This window comes from Labrus mixtus, chromosome 12 (assembly GCF_963584025.1).
Source record: "Labrus mixtus chromosome 12, fLabMix1.1, whole genome shotgun sequence".
In the NCBI taxonomy this organism is placed as follows: Eukaryota; Metazoa; Chordata; class Actinopteri; order Labriformes; family Labridae; genus Labrus; species Labrus mixtus.
In genome coordinates, this window is record NC_083623.1 from 20,297,296 (window position 1) to 20,311,955 (window position 14,660).

The 14,660-nt window shown below is 41.8% G+C and overlaps 2 protein-coding genes across 2 annotated transcripts; both read left to right on the forward strand.

Annotated features, from left to right (window-relative positions):
- The first annotated feature begins 2,578 nt into the window (after positions 1-2,578).
- LOC132984571 (uncharacterized) lies at positions 2,579-3,907 on the forward strand. The gene is made up of 5 exons (XM_061051424.1): positions 2,579-2,645; positions 2,723-2,778; positions 2,850-3,092; positions 3,209-3,764; positions 3,844-3,907. The coding sequence occupies exons 1-4, from the start codon at positions 2,620-2,622 to the stop codon at positions 3,742-3,744; spliced, it is 861 nt and encodes a 286-aa protein (XP_060907407.1). The 5' UTR covers positions 2,579-2,619; the 3' UTR covers positions 3,745-3,764; positions 3,844-3,907.
- A 4,037-nt stretch (positions 3,908-7,944) lies between these two features.
- On the forward strand, positions 7,945-9,031 carry LOC132985233 (uncharacterized). The gene is made up of 3 exons (XM_061052503.1): positions 7,945-8,215; positions 8,321-8,891; positions 8,968-9,031. Exons 1-2 carry the CDS (start codon positions 8,035-8,037, stop codon positions 8,869-8,871), a joined length of 732 nt encoding a protein of 243 aa, XP_060908486.1. The 5' UTR covers positions 7,945-8,034; the 3' UTR covers positions 8,872-8,891; positions 8,968-9,031.
- Positions 9,032-14,660: the final 5,629 nt, after the last annotated feature.

Genomic DNA, 14,660 nt, shown 5'->3' on the forward strand with positions numbered 1-14,660 from the left:
GCTTCTACTGATAAAATGTTGCCGAACATTAAACCTCTGAGGCTGCAGAGTTGGTTTGGTTGGTCAATATGCTGATACCACATCAGGACTCAAAAAGCTGACTGAACGAGCCTCAAAGCTATCTATTGAATAATCGTTAATTTCTAAAACTGAAGTCGGTGTTGAGTGTGATTTCCTTTTAAATATTGAAATAAGAGCAAGAGAGCCAGGGCAACTGTGGAGACGTAAAGTTTAATACCCGCACTCGGTCTGCCAAAGCAGGAAAAGCAAGGGTAGAAAAGGACACATTTTTGGCAGCCCTTCATCAAAAGCATAAAGCAGTAGCCACAAGGGGAGAAGTAAACAGATTAGAAAAGCTATTGACATTTCCACATAGCAAGGAAGGGGTGTCAAATGGCAGCAAGGATGATAAGGTGTACAGGCATTCAGTCCCCCCTCTCATGTTTTATGTATCTGTGATCACAAGTGATCGTGAGAGAAATTAATCAATAACAAAGCCGCCGGGATGTGTGGATGACACATGCCACTGCCCACCCCCACCGCCACCTTGTGCCGCCCCCCTCCTCCTCCTCGTCCTCCTCCTTCAACACCCCTTGCCACACTCCTCCATTCTCCACCCTCCTTCATTCTCCTCACCCCATCCATTTTGATTCAGGGGCCTGTTGTTCGCCCACGTCTAGGTGAGGGATTTTTACATCCCCGGCGTGCTTGGAGGAACTCCATATGGCCGGGATCAAAGGTGTTGCTGGGTGCATGGTTCTGCTTGGTTGCCAGCCACCGCCGTTAATTAGAAAACAAGATCAGAGGCGGTATTAAAATCCAATTAAGCCCGTATGAACAGATTGCCAAGTGATGTTCACTAATGCATTACTGAGCACCATGCAAATTTTAGTGGCAGCATTTGGCTTTATGTTATGTGTTTGTGTCATTAAGAGTGTGTGTGTGTGTGTGTGTGTATTGGGGGAGTGCAGCCGAGTGTGTGCGGGAGTGTGTCTATGCACGTGTCACTTGCTGGCTATCCAAGGCTGTGTGACATTGCCTGATCTTTTCTTTGATACACAGCTCTAATCTCATATAAACAATCAGCTAAAGCTCTGCAGAGCAACAACACCTCTCTGCACAATAAGATTGGATGATATTGCTTCTTACAATTAAAGCATAATTGAGAATGCTGAATTATTGATCCATCATAATTGAGTTCTCTTCATCTGATTTGTATGAGAAACTAATATGATGCACAGAAAATCTAGCAGATTTGGGTAAATTAGCTTAGAGTATTCAGTTCCTTACAAAGATCTATAACGTTTCCATTCGGTCTCCACTGGCCACTCAAAGACATAAATTACAAGAGGGACAGGAGCTTTCCATTAAAATCATTTTAAAATCTGAGATGGCTGTCTGCAGATATAATTAAACCATGTTAAGAAATTGGATGAGGCACATTAAAATGCGTACATAAAATCATTCTGCACAATAAGTGCCAATTTAGTCCATGAGTTTCATTCGCCACAGCAGACAGACAGGGCATCTGTACCAAAGACTGACAAGTGGATGCAGCTGGTGGCCTATGGCCCGAAGCATCCACATTATCACAGACGAGGGCTGTTAATGTTGGGCTGAATGGAGCCCCTTTTGAGATACAAAATAGCATTCTGATTAGAAAGCCAGGAAATACACATCTGAAGTGCCGGAAATTGTCACAATGCAGAGCCACGGCACATTTGGCACAGTCTCAAGCTGGGTATAGAGGAGGAAGATCTTAATGAAGGGATGTGCTGCTATCAAACACTCTCCCATTTCTCATATAGTTTTGCAGTTTATCAGTTTTGTTCGAATATGTTCTTTAAATCTTAGGTTGTGTCAAAGTTTACACCCTAATATTATGAAGTGACAAAACACTGCTGTACTGTGGGATGAAGTTTGATCATTTCTAATAACTAATTATATGGTTCAGGGTGTTTTTATATAGTAAAAAGGTTTTACAGATCTTATATTTGCCGTTCTCTGTGAGCCTCTCAATAGGCTATGCCAGCAGATTACATCTTACTATTTGTTCTAATCTGTTAAATCTTTGCAGGGCTTTTTCTTTTCTATATGAACAGATCTAGACTTTATAAAGTACCACTAAGGAATTAGAATGATGATCAACAGAAACATGTACCAATTGTGATTGCTCTATTACTGTATAAAGTATGGGAAAGGCACACTATTTAGCAAAAGTAAATAATTAGTTTTATTTTATTTGTTTACTTTTGATGATATCACTGTATGACAAGAAAAAAGAAAATCACAAGAGTAACAAGAAATATACAAAACCCACAAACTAAGAAAAAAACAGATTTTTCTGTAGATAAACAATATTCTGTAATGTGTGTAGAAAACTGTAATGCATCTACTTTTGTTGTTCCCAAAACCTTTAACTTTTGCAAAAACTGAGAGAACTGTTCCAACTCTCATCCTCTGTTAAAGTGTCAGCATGGTGGATCACCTTCATCAGGATTGATTTGCTAGCAGCCGTGTGTCGTTTGCTCGTTATGTCCTGATTGGTCAGTTCAAGTCACCTGCATGATACTTAAACGCTTCTCGGCTTGATGATGGCAGTGCAGCTGCTCATTCAACATGATGGCTTGTGTTTTCACTGCTGGGTAAGCATGGTTTTGTTTGTGACGTTCTGACTAATTTCTGCATGGTATAGTCACACTTTGTGTTTTTTTGTCAAAAGGGCTTTGCTGCTTGTTTTGCTGACTGGTTCAAGTTACAGCCGCCCTGTGAAGAAAGGTGGAGTATCTCTTTTATCAATATGTAAAAGTTGTTGTTCTTAAAACTTACGACCTGCTCTCTCTTCCTAGATAATAATCCCAGCTCAAGCAGCAGTCATGGTGCAAACCCTCCTGTTGGCTCAAATTGGGTAATGCCTTCCTATGGTAGATATGCCCCTTCAGCTACTGATTCGGGGGCTCTCTCAAATCCAGCTCCTGCACAAGCTGTCCCAGACAAAAAATATACTTATTCGCAACCCACTGGGCAGAAACAACCTAACGCTGCTGCACCTGTACCTCCAGGCTACGCTTTTCAACCAGCCACTATCCAAGGTAACTGGTGCTAATTTTACTGATTTTTTTTTTTTTGGTAAATTGTTTTGGCGCTATTTTTAGTAACTGTTGGTGCCTAATACTTGACACTGACTTTGAGTAACTTCTCATCCTAGAGGGCCCCTCATCCTGGGCTGTTGACCCTCCTAGGCTTCCTTCTGGTAGCGCTCAACGGGTGTCCAGTGGCCCTGATCCTCTTGCCTCCAGCTATGTCAGCCCTTATTATCCACAGTACCAGGGAGGTGAATTGTCAAAATATGAAGGCGACTTTGAGCACAGCAACTCTGAATCTGAGACTGAAACATCAGGCTTCCAGCCATACCCTTACTTTGACAATGTTCAAGCCCAACCACAGTTCACCAGTGATGTTCAGCCTCCATTCTATGGCCGTAGCTGGCCTTTTCTTCCTTATCCGTATGACTACATGTTCATGACCGGCCAGTATCCTGCAGGCACACTCACTCACTCGAGCCAAAGCTCTGAGCAGGGAGCAGACCAGTGGCAAGACTCACACTACATTAGGGACCACGTTCCCAGAACTCGGCAGGCTGAGATGGTACCTCAGACCTACAAGCAGCCCAGCCAATCTGTGGCACAAAGCACTGGCAGTGTATACTATCCCTACCAAAGAATTGGTCAGGCAGCTCAATAGGTGGACATGGAATGAGCACGGTAGGCTACTTCTTTTAGCTTCAAACAGAATTGTCAAAGCTTGAACGATATGAATTGTAATCTCTCTTTTTCATTTCAGGTTGGCTACTAAATTGATCCCGGCACACCTGTCTGTGGTTTCAATAAAGATCTCTTTAACTTCACATTTGCCTTGGTTCTGTTTGTTTAGTTGAGTCATCCTGCCAAAGACATCAGCAACATAATGGCTTGAAGTGTTTTCAACTTCGTAAAAAATATTCACCCATTCTACAGGTAGTGTTAGACTTGGGGCAAGTCAACTCCTTCGCACAATCATGTCACTGTAATGGGTTATGTTGGACATCTTACATGTAGCAGGTAAGCTAAAGGGTTTAAACTCTGAAGACTTAAAACTAAAGGCCTTGTTTATGGTACTAGAACTACAGTTATTCCTGCATGAGTTAATAATTGCTAGCCTTAAAGACTGCCTAATAAATGACGTTTCAATAGGTTGACCCATTGCTTGATATGTCTTGTAAAATAACTCTATGCAAGGGCTCTTAACCATAAGGCTGTTCTCCTAAAGTACCTTAAACTACTTGGCATGTACCAAGTTGGACTCCATCCAGTGGTAGTTTGAAAGTACTCCCGGTGGACATGTTTGGGATTTGCCTGAAACGATAGGGTGCTTTTGTCATCCTTGCCCATAAGCTTCCAGAATGTCTTTATGCCTAAATGAACTGACACATTTAAAAGAATATGCTCACTTTGTCTACTGCATGCCACAGGGAAACTGTGGGCCTGAATGTGGGTAATTAACAAGCATTCAGAATGAACATTTATATGCTCCCTCAAATCACTGGCATTTTCTGGGATCCATATTTTGGTGTGTAGAACTATTTACACAACTGTGGTTGTACAATGGTCTCTCATGGTACTCCTATACCCTTTAATTCACTGCTGATCTGCCTAATCAATGAATCAGGGTGTGGGAGTTTCAAATCCAACTTCCCCAGCTGCAACATTAGAAAGACATATTAGTCCATGGGCCAGACCAGATTCCGGTACCACTCAAGGTGGCAACGGTTAGTGAGGTTTTGGAAATGTCCATGTCTGTAGATTATATTTTGGTATGATAGACTTTCCTGAGTGGTCGCTGAGTCATAGAAATCAGCTCATGAAGAGACCCCCCCAAACTGAAATGCATTTTAGATGCTGGTGCATATCTTGGTTTAGGCCCATGTTCAGGACATTTGTCAATGTTTAACACTATTGTGTTTGGTATCATTTTAAAGGGGATGTTCTTGGCTTTCATTCAAGACCAATTGTGAATCTTTCTGACATACATTGGCGTAACTGTGGCTCTTGAAATTGTAAAAAACACACATTTTCCCCCAATTTCTGCCTAAAATATACTTTCTCATTTAGCCCTGTGACATCAAGGAACATCAGGGACACAAAACACAGAAACTGGAATACTCACAAGCCTCTAAGGATTCAGGAAATGTCTAATATGCCCATACTTTATCATTGTGAAACAATATTATGAGCCCTAAATCAGAACAATGACTGGCAGAAATCTCTCATGTTTACCCTCCCATTTCAGCTTGTAATGGAATGTGACGGGGCTAGAACAAGGTGAACTGTAATTTGTAACAGTATACTCTGAAAGAGAGTCATTTTGTGTCTTTAAAATAAATGTTTACTATGTTTTATAAAACAATGAAAAAATAAATAAACCAAATTAAAAAAATTAAGTACTTCGCTCACTCATACAGTACGCACTACTCACAGTACTTCCACTGTAAAAAAGTGAATCTTCTTTGAAGCCCACCACTACCCAGCATCCAGCACATGCCCTTTCTGCTTCAACCAGTACAGCTGTTCCAGCGTGTAAAGAAATTAGTGAGCCTGCAAGCTAGCTAGCTAGCTAGAGATCTGTGATTGACCCGGGAAATGGAAGCAAAGCTATCTTTTGGAGGGTATCAGAATATGTTTTATTGGCCAAGTATGTGTACACATATATGGCAATTGACTGTGGTTTACATTGCTCCCAGTCTATAACATATAAATAGACAAACAGTTATGAACAAGTTAAACAAATAATACATATTGACTGTGCTAACTTTACCCTCAACATACTGTATTGTTATTGTACATGATAAAAGAAAGGATTATCATAAAATTTTTACTAATTGCCCAAGCTTTGATTTGCTGCACCACTAGCCTGTGCACATCAGTACAGCCTTAACAACAATAACTTGCTGAATGCCTGACATACTGATTTGGATTGTTTAACCTGCATAGCATTAAGCATATACCACAGACTGTAAATATTACTGGACGGAGCCTGAGTGACGTCACCCATCTGTTTCGGCAGGAGGCTCTGGGGGCTCATCAGCAGCCGCCCTGATGGAAATCCTGTCTCACCCTAACTTTCAGTCAACCTAACGACAGGCTGAGTGCTGGAGCTGAGGCCGGTTTTAAGCCTCTTGACAAATAGTTGCATCGCGCCCAACTGTCAATCAGGTCAGCTACGCGCCTAACTATGGATAATTCATTGAGTTTTCAAAATCAAAACGGAGCCGTTCAACAAAAATTCACCCCCCGTACAGTGTGTGCCAGTGATGACAATAAATAATCAGACCTAAGTTTCAGCAAAAAGTGTTGACTCCTGGAGATCTCGGCTCAGGGCAGCTCAGATACAAAACCATGAACCAGTTTTGGAACTGGCAAAAGACACTCCTGAAGGTCAGGTCATTTCAGAAATCTACTACTGGTTGAAGCAGAAAGGGCATGTGCTGGATGCTGGGTAGTGGTGGGCTTCAAAGAAGATTCTTTTTTTTTTACAGTGGAAGTACTGTGAGTAGTGCGTACTGTATGAGTGAGCGAAGTACTTAATGTTTTTAATTTGGTTTATTTATTTTTTCATTGTTTTATAAAACATAGTAAACATTTATTTTAAAGATACAAAATTACTCTCTTTCAGAGTATACTGTTACAAATTACAGTTCACCTTGTTCTAGCCCCGTCACATTCCATTACAAGCTGAAATGGGAGGGTAAACATGAGAGATTTCTGCCAGTCAATGTTCTGATTTAGGGCTCATAATATTGTTTCACAATGATAAAGTATGGGCATATTAGACATTTCCTGAATCCTTAGAGGCTTGTGAGTATTCCAGTTTCTGTGTTTTGTGTCCCTGATGTTCCTTGATGTCACAGGACTAAATGAGAAAGTATATTTTAGGCGGAAATTGGGGGAAAATGTGTGTTTTTTTACAATTTCAAGAGCCACAGTTACCTCAATGTATGTCAGAAAGATTCACAATTGGTCTTGAATGAAATGCATTTAAGTTTGGGGGGGGGGGGGGTCTCTTCATGAGCTGGTTTCTATGACTCAGCTACCACTCAGGAAAGTCTATCATACCAAAATATAATCTACAGACATGGACATTTTCAAAAATCATCACTAACCTTTGCCACCTTGAGTGGTACCGACAAGTGAAATTTGGGGCTCTGGCCCATGGACTATATGCCACATATCCATCTTCTGATGCAATTCTTACATTAAGTAAAAGCCATACTATTACTGTATAAAGTATGGGAAGAGCACACGATTTAAATAATGAGTTTTATTTTATTTGTTTACTTTTAATGATATCACTGTATGACAAGAACAAAGAAAATCACAAGAGTAACAAGAAATACACAAAACCCACAAACTAAGAAAAAAACAGATTTTTCTGTAGATAAACAATATTCTGTAATGTGTGTAGAAAACTGTAATGCATCTACTTTTGTTGTTCCCAAAACCTTTAACTTTTGCAAAAACTGAGAGAACTGTTCCGACTCTCATCCTCTGTTAAAGTGTCAGCATGGTGGATCACCTTCATCAGGATTGATTTGCTAGCAGCCGTGTGTCGTTTGCTCGTTATGTCCTGATTGGTCAGTTCAAGTCACCTGCATGATACTTAAATGCTTCTCGGCTTGATGATGGCAGTGCAGCTGCTCATTCAACATGATGGCTTGTGTTTTCACTGCTGGGTAAGCATGGTTTTGTTTGTGAAGTTCTGACTAATTTCTGCATGGTATAGTCACACTTTGTGTTTTTTTGTCAAAAGGGCTTTGCTGCTTGTTTTGCTGACTGGTTCAAGTTACAGCCGCCCTGTGAAGCAAGGTGGAGTATCTCTCTTATCAATATGTGAAAGTTGTTTTTCTTAAAACTTACGACCTGCTCTTTCTTCCTAGATAATAATCCCAGCTCAAGCAGCAGTCATGGTGCAAACCCTCCTGTTGGCTCAAATTGGGTAATGCCTTCCTATGGTAGATATGCCCCTTCAGCTACTGATTCGGGGGCTCTCTCAAATCCAGCTCCTGCACAAGCTGTCCAAGACAAAAAATATACTTATTCGCAACCCACTGGGCAGAAACAACCTAACGCTGCTGCACCTGTACCTCCAGGCTACGCTTTTCAACCAGCCACTATCCAAGGTAACTGGTGCTAATTTTAATGATTTCTAAAATTGTTTTGGAGCTATTTTAGTAACTGTTGGTGCCTAATACTTGACATTGACTTTGAGTAACTTCTCATCCTAGAGGGCCCCTCATCCTGGGCAGTTGACCCTCCTAGGCTTCCTTCTGGTAGCGCTCAACGGGTGTCCAGTGGCCCTGATCCTCTTGCCTCCAGCTATGTCAGCCCTTATTATCCACAGTACCAGGGAGGTGAATTGTCAAAATATGAAGGCGACTTTGAGCACAGCAACTCTGAATCTGAGACTGAAACATCAGGCTTCCAGCCATACCCTTACTTTGACAATGTTCAAGCCCAACCACAGTTCACCAGTGATGTTCAGCCTCCATTCTATGGCCGTAGCTGGCCTTTTCTTCCTTATCCGTATGACTACATGTTCATGACCGGCCAGTATCCTGCAGGCACATTCACTCACTCGAGCCAAAGCTCTGAGCAGGGAGCAGACCAGTGGCAAGACTCTCACTACATTAGGGACCACTTTCCCAGAAATCGGCAGGCTGAGATGGTACCTGAGCTGAAGGCCCCTCAGACCTACAAGCAGCCCAGCCAATCTGTGGCACAAAGCACTGGCAGTGTATACTATCCCTACCAAAGAATTGGTCAGGCAGCTCAATAGGTGGACATGGAATGAGCAAGGTAGGCAAATTTATTTTAGCTTCAAACAGAATTGTCAAAGCTTGAAAGATATAAATTGTAATCTCTTTGATTTCAGGTTGGCTACTAAATTGATCCCGGCACACCTGTCTGTGGTTTCAATAAAGATCTCTTTAACTTCACATTTGCCTTGGTTCTGTTTGTTTAGTTGAGTCATCCTGCCAAAGACATCAGCAACATAATGGCTTGAAGTGTTTTCAACTTCGTAAAAACTATTCAACCATTCTACAGGTAGTGTTAGACTTGATGCAAGTCAACTCCTTCACACAATCATGTCACTGTAATGGGTTATGTTGGACATCTTACATGTAGCAGGTAAGCTAAAGGGTTTAAACTCTGAAGACTTAAAACTAAAGGCCTTGTTTATGGTACTAGAACTACAGTTATTCCTGCTTGAGTTAATAATTGCTAGCCTTAAAGACTGCCTACTAAAAATGTTTCACTAGGTTGACCCATTGCTTGATATGTCTTGTAAAACTCTGCAAGGGCTCTTAACCATAAGGCTGTTCTCACCAAGTACCTTAAACTACTTGCGCTGTACCAAGTTGGACTCCATCCACTGTCTACTGGTAGTTTGATGAAAGTACTCGCAGTGACCGTGCAGGCAAATGTTTGGGATGGCAGTATGACTATGCATGGGGCAACACTTGGGGCCCAGGAAAGCAAGATTTCAGTCCGTGGTCAAACCAAAGGGAGCTTTTGTCATCCTTGCCCATAAGCTTCCAGAATGTCTTTATGCCTAAATGAACTGACACATTTAAAAGAATATGCTCACTTTGTCTACTGCATGCCACAGGGAAACTTTGGGCCTAAATGTGGGTAATTACCAAGCATTTGGGATGACCATTTATATGCTCCCTCAAATCACTGACACTTCTATGGCATTTTTTGGCATCCATATTTTGGTGTGTAGAACTATTTACACAACTGTGGTTGTACAATGGTCTCTCATGGTTCTCCTATACCCTTTAATTCACTGCTGATCTGCCTAATCAATGACTCAGGGTGTGGGAGTTTTAAATCCAACTTCCCCAGCTGCAACATTAGAAAGATGTATGCCACATATCCATCTTCTGATGCAATTCTTACATTAAGTAAAAGCCATACATTTTTAACACGTGGGAGGCCAAAGAATGGCTGGTGAAAGGTCCTTTCTTTATCACACTTGAGTACGTCCATAAACGAATCCCAACGTCTTGTGTAGTTTTGATGTATAGTTTGGTTTGAGCTGCATCTCAAACAAGAGGGAATCAATACCCAATCTGTTACAGTGACATTGCCTGATGTCATTAATGGACAGTGGGCATCCTAATTCATATAACAAATCACCTCAGAAAGAGTCTCCATTGATCTTTAATTAGAAGCAGCTGTTAATCACCTTTATGACTCTCCTCGGTGGCACCGTAATGGTTTCTGCAGTGAAGCCACAGCAGTCTGTTCAAGCCAAAGAACAGCAGCATCAGCAGGGTGTGTTTACTGCCTCTGTTTATGTGCAGCAAAACACACTATTAATGGATCCCTTTCAGGTTATTTTGGACATTTAATAATTACACTTTTTTTTATTCTATTTCAGCCAGAGTGAAAAAAAGAAACACAATCTTCATCTCTTACCCCTCTGCCACTATAACAACCTAAAATCCTCTCTTTCTAATGGTCTTTTCAGGCAAAGGGACAAACAATGACCCACAGGAGAGAAATGGCAATTACCTCCAGTAAGGTGCCCACTTCACACACCTGTCACAACACAGATGAACCCATCATAAAAGGCCGGTGGAGAGGGACAAAAACGAGAGAGTTCTCCCCCGGTGACCCTTCAGCTTTCATAGTCTCCCCTCCTTTTCAGCTCGACTATTAAGACATAAAGGGGTCAGTCCCCAGACGGCTCCATCCTTTATCCTCCCCTCACACACTCATCTCTGACATAAAACCCTGAATGTGTTCTCTTATTGGTTGCCACTGAGCATTGACATCAAGATTGTAATTGTGGTTAATATTCTGAGGAAATGGCTTCTTCTATAGGGTTTCATTTATAGTTACTTTTCGTGACTTTAAGGAGTAAAGGCTTTCCATTTTAATGATCAATTGCTAGTTTTCTATGGTAACTTTGTTCTGTATAACCAAACTCATTTAAACTCAAATTACAAAAACAGGAAATTAGTTTGAAATATCACTTATAATAAATGTAATTTAATGCTTTCAGTGAGGCAGTGCTTGAAAGCGTTTTGCATGCAGCGCAGAGCAAAATGAATATACATATTACCATATGTTGCGATTTGGCATCTGGCGTCCTCCTGTGCCAGTCGATGTGAAGGTGGGATCTGGTTCGACTTAGCCATGTGGCAAATATCGGCCTAAACAAACATGGATTTCAGATGTCTGGCAGTAAAAAAAGCCAGATAAAAAGACATGGCTATATGGGGGAAATAATTTGCCCATAAAATTCATAGATCTTCATACTTGAGTGTTATTCCTCCAAGTGTTTTACAGCTCCCTCTTAACATAATGAAACAGAAATTAAATCCCTCGGGGGGGAAATATCTGACTTTTATTTACAGTCGTTCTCATCAGTGTGATTTCTTTTGATGAGATTCGGTCATTTATTGTCAAATTTACTTATTTATCTATCTAAGCTCACACACTCAATTTGAAGTGCACAAAGAACAGCAAATCCTTTATTCTCTGCTGAGATTCCTCACATTTGAATACCTTTGTGGTATGAAAACCATATCATTAAGTGCACCGCAGAAATAGAGGAGGCATCAAATTCCATTACCATGTACAACTGCTTTACTTTTTTTTTTTTCCAAGGGGGAGGGAAAAAAAAGGGATGTGTACAGACCAGTGTTAAAAATCTACCCCCAGCCACTGCGAACGGCCCAATTGCCTTGTGATTAACGCACAATAAAAGAATGTGATGGCTTAAAGAAGCAGCAGGAAAAGCTGCCCAGTGAAAGATGGGTGTATGGCACACTCTATAATTAAGCCAGTCTGCACTTGATGAAAGTAGATCACACTGGCGGGCCACGGCTTCACAGCCAGTTTGTTTTTACGACATAATTACAGTCCAAATCAAATGAGAAGATTTAATATTGCGCCACGACAAGCATGTGCCCAATGCCAACAATGACACTGACCCCCCTGTGGCAAGGTGTGTGTGTGTGTGTGTGTGTGTGTGTGTGTGTGTGTGTGTGAGCGTGTGGGGGGCAAGTCGGGCGTCAGGAAGCCTACACAGAGAATCTTCCCCACCACAGTAGCTATGTACCTGCGTCTGGGTCCACCTGGGAGGTCTGACACCAGTGGAATTAAACATACAGTGGGACGGGGGAGAGAGGAGAGTCTGTCTGTAAAATGAAGAAGGAAGGGAAGATGAGGAGTGGGAGGAAGGAGGAGTTATGTGGAAGAAAAGTTTATCTGGAGCTATAAATCGAGTAGAAGCAGGCAAGGTGACGAATCAGGGAACAAAGAAGTGAAAATAGATACAAGTGAGATTATGACAGACGGAGCGAGCCATGAAGAGAGAAACAGTAAAGGGAAGACTTAAATAAGCAGACACAGAGGGTGTGGCTGAAGCAAAAAGATAAATAAATGTTTAGCTTGATTGTGTCTCCATGGCGAGGTGACGGCCTGTTGAGAGGGAAAAAAAACATTGTTTAAGTGGATCACATCAGGTGTCTACGTTGTCATGTCTGCTCACTTTTTCTTACTATTGTTTGCAGAAGTCTTTAAAAGTCAATGTAAATTTCAACTACACCCAGTCTTATTTCTGCAGGTTTGGGGAACTAATCATTCAAACTGAAACAGCTATTTTATAATGACCTCATGTAATTAACCAAATGGAGACTAGCTGGGAATTTGGGATGATCTCTGAAGCCTTTAACTGATTCAGTGTTTTCTGTACAGAAAGATGTGGTGGAATATTTTGTCTGGCTCATTTGTTTCACAAGAGGTTTCACAAGAGGGTCATCTTTTTGACTCATTAGTTCTTTCTAGCGTCATAGCCTGGTAATTTAATCAGTCGGGTGTGTCTTATCAAAGGAAAATGCCTTCATCAGTGTATTTAAGTTAGATGCCTAACTGCTGATTCTGAATTGGAAATAAGTTATAACATAAGGATATCTTGAAAATGTCCTCTTATATTTGCAAACTAAAAACTTTAAGTATGTGTAGCATGAACAGATATCTCTGAATAAACGTCAGCCTCATTTCACTCTTTTCCATGTAAAAGTAACAATTGTTTTGATCTTTCCTATATATTTATGGGACTTGTGAATATAAGGGATCAAAAATAATCACAACCATAAGTTGTCATTTCTGTTTTCTGATGAGTGCAGTTTTGATGCTCGACGACATGGTTGCGTCGTAGACGACCAAAACCTCCCACCGAGTGGCTTCAGTGTTTTTCACCCTCTGAAAAAAAAACTGCATTTCCTGTCCTTTAGTTCCACGCTCGACATGACCACAAAGCCTTTGTTCCTGCGGGTCAGATTTTCCCAAAAGAGAGAGTCTTCCCAAGCCGCAGCTGTTGAGTGACCACGCTCGACCACACCGCTCTCAGTCTCCTGACCACCCTCCTCTCCCTGCTCGCCCTCCATCCATTTCTCCCTCATTTTACCCCCCTGTTTTCCCAGGAGCAGCCAGCTGTGCCGGATTTACTCTGGTGAAGCCTAGTGTGTTTACTGGGCGGGCAGTGTCATTTGACTGGGTACTGGTCAGGAGCAGTAGATTAGTGACTGTATATCTATAGAGAGGCCAGTGGGGCCTGAGCCCTGTGATCCAATGGAAAGTGGGGTCTCTGTGGCCGCCTTGTGGCTCTGTGTGGCCGAGGACGTCAACCGCCATCCCTGCTGACACCCTGTTCCCCGAGGACGTGGTTTTACTCCAAACCGTGATTTCCCAACTCCCGCTCTGCGACTCACTGTCTGCATCTACAGGGCCTCTGCCCTGCGCTTACTGGTGAAGAGGATACGGCACCTCCTCACCACAGGCGCTCCAGGCCACTTTTCTCCCACGGAGCTGGGCACACAGGAGGGGGGCCTGCTCCTAAACAAGCTTAAAAGAGAACTTTGTAACCTCGTGTCACATGTGGCTGGTGGTGAAGAAGTGGCCGGATCGGATCTGTGAGCAAACATTTGTGCGGCTTCCCGATTATACACAGAATAGCCCTTTCACAAAATAGACAGTTCAGAACGGGCTAAATAATGCCAAAATAGGTCGTGTGACATGAAGCATGAGGTTGTAATTACATTTGCGAGACAGATACACAACTGCTGCAAGTAAAATGTTTGCAATGCTGTGCAAATTGCATCCTCTTTATGTTTTCGGTAGAAAAGTAGAGAGCCTCGTTTGACAGAAGACTTAATTTCTTACTTATTTTGAATAATTTAAACCATTTGCTGCAACTAACCATGCAAAGAAAGTTGTGCTATTCCAATTGCTTTGTCAATAGTTCTGCTACTTCTGGGATAAGAGCTGTGGGAATGTGACATCCTCACAACATGCACATTTCTGCTGACCAGAAGACCAGAATCATCAACATGGCACCCAGATGTCAGCCTTCAGGCATAAACACACACAAACACAGTTAGGAAAGTTCCCCCCTGCAAACAGCGAGATTCTACAAACACCATCTATGTAATCAATTTGTATCTGCTTGTTTGATTATTGTCATGATATTCTCACATAATAATTATATTTTTACATTGGCTCATGCATAATTCTGAGATCCTGAAACACTTCATGGGTCGTTGTGTG